General features: G+C 45.2%; 1 protein-coding gene across 1 annotated transcript; it reads left to right on the top strand.

The window, feature by feature from the left end:
• Positions 1–430: 430 nt before the first annotated feature.
• On the top strand, positions 431–1480 carry LOC103652171 (osmotin-like protein). Its single transcript, XM_008677810.2, has 2 exons — positions 431–438; positions 649–1480. The coding sequence occupies exons 1-2, from the start codon at positions 431–433 to the stop codon at positions 1193–1195; spliced, it is 555 nt and encodes a 184-aa protein (XP_008676032.2). The 3' UTR covers positions 1196–1480.
• The last annotated feature ends 6150 nt before the right edge of the window (positions 1481–7630 follow it).

Here is a 7630-nt window from a genome sequence, read left to right as displayed (position 1 = left end):
TGATAAGTAGGGAACGAAAACGAGTAGGAACGTCCTCTTATCGGTAAAGGTCAAGATAAAGACAGTCGGAGAAGTCTTTACCTGCACCGACAAAGGTCTCGGAACGTTGTGAGATTGCTCGTTGAGCAAGTCTGTGAACGTATCAAAGTTGGGAGTCCATCTGGGATTCATATCGAAATGAAGATTAGGAAGCTACTAAATTGAGACTAAGTGTATACAAATGGAAAATAAAGCTTGTGAATTAGAGATGAATGTGTGTGAATGAACTCAAGTACCCCCATTATTTATATTGTGAATTCCAGATTTGTTGGATTTTTAGATTTTTTAAAAAATTCAAATAGATGAAATAGCATTGACCAATCAAACAATGCCATGTAAACAACCGACAGTCACTACCGATCACGCCTGGCTAGTACCGGCGCTTGCCCCAATGCGTCGGTCGGTACCGACCGGGCAGTACTGATCGACCTGACCCCATCGCTACCACTATAGCCCGCCTCGATCAGTCGGCAGCCTAGCTAACCGACCGAACCTAGAGTCCGTCGTTGATGTTGTCATGGTCGGTACCGACCATCGGCCCTGCCGCGTCAGCGGTCAGTATCAATCCTGCCATCCCGTTGAAACCCGCCTAAAATCTATGTACTGAAGACCTGGCGTCGACGGCGGCCTCCTCGGCGGCGGGCGCGGGCTGGTCTCCTTCCGCTTCCCGGACAGCTTCTGGGCGGGCCGCGTGGTGGCGCGCACGGGATGCAGCTCCGGGCATTCCCGGTGCGAGACGGGAAGCGTTGCGCCGGCGACGGTGGTGCAGCTGGTGGTGCACGCGGAGGGGCAAGACCTGGCGTCGTACAGCGTGAGCCTGGTGGACGGGTTCAACGTGCCCGCTGTGGTGAGCCCGCAGGCGGTGGGCGGCGGGCAGTGCCCGGCCCTGGGGTGCGCGGCGGACCTCAACGCCGGGTGCCCGCCCTCGCAGCGCGTGCTGGGGGCCGGGGGCGGCGTGGTGGCGTGCAAGGGCCCCGCGGGCTACTTCAAGGAGCGGTGCCCGCTGACGCGCACCACGCCCACCGACGTGGAGCCCGTGCCGCAGCGGTGCTTGGCGCCCGGCGAGCTCAAGGTCGTCTTCTGCCAGTCCGCCATGGTGAACGCCGCCGCCGCCGCCGAGACCGAGCGCATCCGCACCGTCGTCGCGGACAACTAGAGCTACTAGCTGTCTAGCTGCCTGTGGTAACGCCGGCCGGTGGTCACTGGTCAGTTGAACGGAGGAGATGCCGGCTCTCTGATTAGTGCGTAATAAAGGTACGTACGTTAACTAGGCAATTAAGCGCGTGTGTTACTGTTGAACTTGAACGGGGCCGCTATTAAAGCTGTGTGTGTGTGTGTGGTACTAGTAGTTGTCATTGGCTTCGTTGCCATGTGTTCGGCCGGCAGTGCCAAGTGAATAGTTGCGTCCATCCAGGAGAATGTATGTTTTTGAGTTGCGACACGTTTCATGTCTCTTGCCATGTCATGCGCGCGGCGGCGTATGCGTCGTATGTGTGAGCACGATTGCAGCCATGCACGGCCTCGAGGTAGAACTGTACAAGGACAGTATGGACGCGAACGGAGTGGGAGTAGGGGAACGGGAAATGTTGCCGCTTTCAAGTAGTGATGCGAAGGAATATGCAGAACGTAGAGTAACGCAGAGGACTGCATTGCCCCCCTCTTTTGGGACGAGAAAATTTCCCCAGTAATCTGAATTTCACGTGATATACGTGTGTGTAATCCCAACAAAAGTGATGATTTTTACATTAAGCCACAAAACACAATTGATGAAAAAGATCGGACATGATGTGCATAACAAGGAAATAAATTGTTTATCATATGATGAAGGTCACCCTCTAACCACCTTGAGATCGGAGAATTTTGGGCACATGCATCTCAACAGAAGCAATTTAGCTTTGTCTACAATACAAGTTTGGTCCCAAATAAGCTTTTTATATTATTATTATTATTAAAGATATTTCAAAAAACAACATTATATTTTAGAAAAAAAAACTAACCTATTAGCCCATATCGATCTTATTCATATGGCCATTTGCCTAGCCTATCAATATGGTAGGACAGTCTTACAATATGGTAAGACATGCCTACGCTGACTAGTGATGTGGTACCTTTTGATGTGTTATTGGCTTGGACGTGGAAGAGCTATATAGCCCCCGTCCTACCTGGCGTGGCACAGGGGATACAAAGCTGCATGATGGCCTCCTCTCTCCTTCATCCACCTATGTTGTCGCCCACTCCTGTCTCGCGGGACCCTTGCTCGCCCATATGCCTCCTCCCTTTCCCTCCCTCCCTCCCTTTGCCTCAATCGCGGCACCTCACTCTATTGCTCCCTTCCGAGTACTACCTCTTTGTAGACTCTAAACAGATACATCCTTATTCCTTTGCTTAGTCGTTGTATTGTTAATATGATCCCCAAAGATTACCACTTCTTTAGCAAGGTACTTTCTTTTTGCAATTGTTATTTCAATGATCATTTTTAAGTTAATGATAGTTAGTGAGTTAGAATTTGTAGGTACAATTGATTTATTGATTTAGCTAAATTAGTCAGATAGTTAGATTACATTAGTATATTGAGTTAGATTGCTTATATTGTTAGTTAAATTAGATTGGTATTGTTAGTTTGACTAGTTATTGTAGGTAGAAGATTGGGTGTTTGACAATATAGAAGATGAACTTAAAATGTTTGATATCCCACCTAGCTTCATTGGGTTTTGTTTGTGGGTAATGTAAATATTTGATGGCAAGATTTCACATTGACGAGGAGGTTTGATAGTGGGAAGAGAAGGTCACACTATGTGTTGATGCCCTTGCGCAATGAGGGCTATTTGCCATGCTACAAAATGGTAGTTCAATAGTCAAATGTGACATTGCCTGAGGTTTTAGTGGAGAATGGATATAGGAGGTCCTTAGATGGTATTAAAGTCAATGAACAATAATGTGGGGTTGATGTTGACGCAATGCCCGTCAATATGGGTTGGACAATCAATTGATCAAGGAACCACTTAATCCTTCTCTAATGACAGTTGGTGAAACGATGCGGTGTTTGGGAGGTATTGTCAACAACTTTGATGTGGGTTCATATTATACATGTACATTTGGGATATGTCTAACAGGCTACCCCAAAAGCACGAAATTAGAGGCAAGACCTAAATTAATTCTGGGCCTCGGTCGACATAGCTATGTTTTCTAGTCGAGCAACCAGCTCAACCTAGGGGTCTGACAAGGCGATTAATCTCGATTAGGTCGACTAATCGACCTCTGGTCGACCCTGGTCGTTTACTAGTCTTATTCATCTAGGACATATGTGTAGAGTATATATGGTATATAAGACCATATATGTATAGAGTATATACATAGTATATAACAATAGTATGACATATATATGTATAGAGTATATAAAATATTATATAACTATATATAAAGGGTAAACATGATAAGAATTCTACAATACTCATTTAAGGAAGATATTTGTCTCCAATAACCCTAAAGTAATGCAGGCGTTCAAAACAGCGAAGAAACACTTACTATCACACTACTAGTGACATAAGAAAATATTCATCCAACTGAAATTTTCTATAGGCTTCAGACCCTGGCTGACCAGAAGCGCCTGATCGAGCGACGTCCCTAGTCCTCGACTAGTTGGACGACCACGGCGATCAGATGTTCTGATCGGGTCGGCTTCCCTAATCGGCCACCCTAAACCGACCAGCCGACTAATCGCGACTAATCACGATTAGTCGGACGACTTGAAAACACAGCGACATAGCACAATACATGGGTCGTGTTTAGGCCTCAACTCAAGCACATGGGCTGGCCTATCATAACCCATTTAACTAAGACTCGTCAAAGCCCACTAAAACACACATAGTATATATATAATTGCTAGTTCGATTCAGTTTTTAACGAGGCAACCACAAAACAAATCAATTTTATTTTGTTTATATATGTTTTATACTTTTGTTTGTATTTAATTTCATGTGATTTGTTTTATTGATTGAATAAATTACTTTGTATTACTATTCTGTTTATATGGTCGCCCTGACACATTATGGCATTTTGGGTTATTTAGACTGACCTGACACACTTAAGTATTTGTGGGCCATGTCGTGGCCCGTCGGCTTGGCACACAGGATGACACATCATAGTCTATAATTAGGGTTGTGCTTTTAGTGGGTCGTGATTTAATGTGTCTGGCCTTCCCGTGCGGGCCAATCCAGATGTACATGTATAGTTCATATGAGCAATATAAGTTGGAGGAAAAGGAGGAGAAAAGGATTAGTGGATGATAATTGATTCTGACTTGGTGGAAGATGATTATGGAGAAGGTACCTTAGAAGAGGGACGCATCCAGGGATGGCAATGAGTCAGATTCAGGTCTCAGGTGACATAAAAACCCATCCTCGGTCGCACCCACGGGTGCCATTTCGAACCCGAACCCGTCGGGTTTCAGGTCACCCGTAAGTTTTACTGACTATACATGTTTAAACAACAATTCAGCTATAACCAATTAAGTACCAACAATAATTGAGTTATATCTATAAATTTTAAGTCTTCTCATGTTGAGAAGCAACATAGCATTTTTCAAGTACCATTAGTCAATTTACTTATTCAAAATAATTACTATTGTATCTTAATAATTTTTGCACAAAATAAAGAATAAACCAATTTTCGGGTCGGGTACGGGTCACTCGTGGGCATAACATAGTTTATAATTGGGGTTGTGCTTTAGTGGGTCATGGTTTAATGTGCTGGCCTTGCCGTGTCGGGCCAATCCAGATGTACATGTATAGTTCATACGAGCAAGACAAGTGGGAGGAAAAGGAGGAGAAAAAGATTAGTGATGATAATTGGTTCTGACTTCAAATATGAGGACCATGATTATGGAGAAGGTACATAGAAGAGGGACGCACGCACGGATGCTAATGGGTCGGGTTCAGGTGGGTGGAATAAAAACATGTCCTCGATCGCGCCCACAAAGTCTATATAAACCCGCCTACGATCGCACCTGCGGGTGCAATTCTAAACCCGCACCCGAATCCGTCGGGTTTCGGGTCACCCGTGAGTTTTACTCATTGTACACTTTTAAACAATAATTCAACTATACCAATTAAGTACCAACAATAATTGAGTCATGTCTACAGATTTTAAGTCTTCTCATGTTGAGAAGCAACATAGCATTTTTCAAGTACCATTAGTCAAGTTACTTATTCAAAATAATTACTATTGTATCTTAATAATTTTTGCACAAAATAAAAAATAAATCAATTTTCGGGTCGGGTACGGTTCACCCCACGGGTTGAAATACAAATCCGCACCCACACCCCGCGAAACTTCGAAGTAGGGTGCAAGTTGCACACATAGATCAAAATCTTCACCCATATCCGTACCCGCGGGTGAGATTTTTTTACTACAAACTTGTAGACCATATTGAGAGCAATAATTTTGATGTAAATTATCTTCATATAACGATTTTATGAGATGGGCGTTTAGGATGAGGATCTCAAAAAAAACTATCGTCTTAATATGCTTGTGTCCCCGAAAATCAATTTACGGAAACCAACATCCTAAAACGACCACTTCCGTTTACCAGTGATTTTCAGAGGCATGCCTTCATAAATGATTTTTTTTGGAGACACAATTTTCCCACTAAAACCATCAATGCCTCTATTAATACTTACACTGTCTTACAAAACCAGGTTTCTTTGGACCTGTTTGGTTCAGCTTTTTTCTGACCAGCTTTTCCGAAAATATAGCTGTGTAGAAAATCTAAGTATCATTAGGATTACGTGCGGAGGAAGATAAAGTTGTCCATGGGGCTCAGGATCTATAAAGTGACGTATTACAACTATTGCGACAACTCAACCGATTATATGTTTATGTTGATTTTGAATGATTTTACACAAACGAATTCTATAGAAGCTGGTTGAAAAGCTGAGTGTTTGGCAGTCCGCAGCAACTTTTGGTGGTCAGAAGCTGCAAAAAGTCGAAACAAACAGAGGCTTTAAATCCTCAACTTGTCCCCTCCACTGGCGTGCCCGTGCATCAGGTGGCTGTGGAATCGCTGGAGCAACGGTGGAGCATTGAACGAGGCATTAGTGGTGGAGCTCCGTAAAAATAACGTCTCGGGCTACTATACAAATATAACGATGTACTACTTGTCATTTAATTTTTCGCACTTTAGGATAGTAACATTTAAAACAATTCAGTGGAACTGTGGCAGATAGGGAAAGCGAATCAGACATTCGGAAACAATTACTCACAATAGAGGAGAATCACGGGCACATGGCAGCAGACAGTCAACACTCAGCACACAACGCTCGCCGCTCAGGTGGTCGCTGCCCATTGGCCAGGGAGGTGCTCCGCCCTCGCCTATGAATAAGAAAAGAAAGGGAATCATGTTGAAAAGTTGTATAGTTTGGGAGAAGATATAACGACAGGGATAGATTTGGACGGTGACGCGGCGCGGCACCAGTGCAGGTCGTGCGTGTCATTGCTACATGGTCGCAGGGATGCTGGAGATAGACTGGCGGAGGTGGAGGTCGGACTGGCGGTGGCGGATGCCTGAGTCAGAGCCCGCCTGCTTGCCTCAGGGGTTGTTGCCTTGTGCCCTTGCTGGATTCGTAGAGCCTGAAGGCGTGGAGAGCGATAGAGGACTGAATGGAGGTGATCGTGCCGATGGCAACATAGAAAACGCAGCCGCGCGGGTTTGCGAAATAATTGGAAGAACCTATGTTCTCGTGACTTAAGCGACTGAGGGAGGCGCCAACGCCAGACTTAATCGGTGTAAGCAGGAGGTATTTTAGGTCACTTTATGGACTGAAATGAATTATGGGCTAAATTTTTTAGTTGAAAAAAAGACATATATAAGAGGATTTTTGGGCTGCACTTGGACCACAACTAGGTGGTCCCGGGCCAAATCCGCCGCTGCGAGGCATGCATGCCTCTCCAACCCACTGTCACTCTGTCAGTATCCAGCCATGGCGGCATGGCCACAACATGATGAGGTCATTGCCGCTTTTTTTTTTTTTGGTCTGGGCGCACAACTCCAGTGAATCGTCGGCACAAGCAAAGATCGTGTGTTATTAGCGACGACGACCCGAAGAAGCTGTCCGCGCCGCACCACCAGCAAAGGAAGCTTCTCATCTCAAGTCTCCGTTCCGTTCCGTTCCTGCAGGAAGGAGCACAGCGTTTGGCCGTTTGAATAAAGCGACGGCAGCACATCTTCGAATGAGGATCCGAACGGCCGGCAAGAACACTTGGGATCTTCAGTACCGCCGATCTCCAAGTCCGCTGACAGACATACCCTATTGTTTCCTCCATTGATAAGCTGTGAGCATCGAGAGGGACGGAGAGTCCCGTCAGTAGGGGTGGTAACGGGCCATTTAATTTAGCCTAATAAATTTAAGGATCGAATCAAGTTAGGGTCAGATCATAACAATACAATTTTGAACTAACAAAATTAAAGGTCTTGTTGGTTTGTGAAGCAAGTATTAGGGCCATGATCCATTACCACCCCTGCCCGTCAGTCAGTGTGCTTGAATTAGACCAAGACCAAGGAGCTTTTGCATTCCATGGAAGGAGATCCCATTAC

Source organism: Zea mays, chromosome 3, assembly GCF_902167145.1.
Source record: "Zea mays cultivar B73 chromosome 3, Zm-B73-REFERENCE-NAM-5.0, whole genome shotgun sequence".
Taxonomy (NCBI): Eukaryota; Viridiplantae; Streptophyta; class Magnoliopsida; order Poales; family Poaceae; genus Zea; species Zea mays.
Note: the sequence above shows the minus strand (reverse complement) of the source record. Positions and strands in the feature narration are given on the sequence as shown.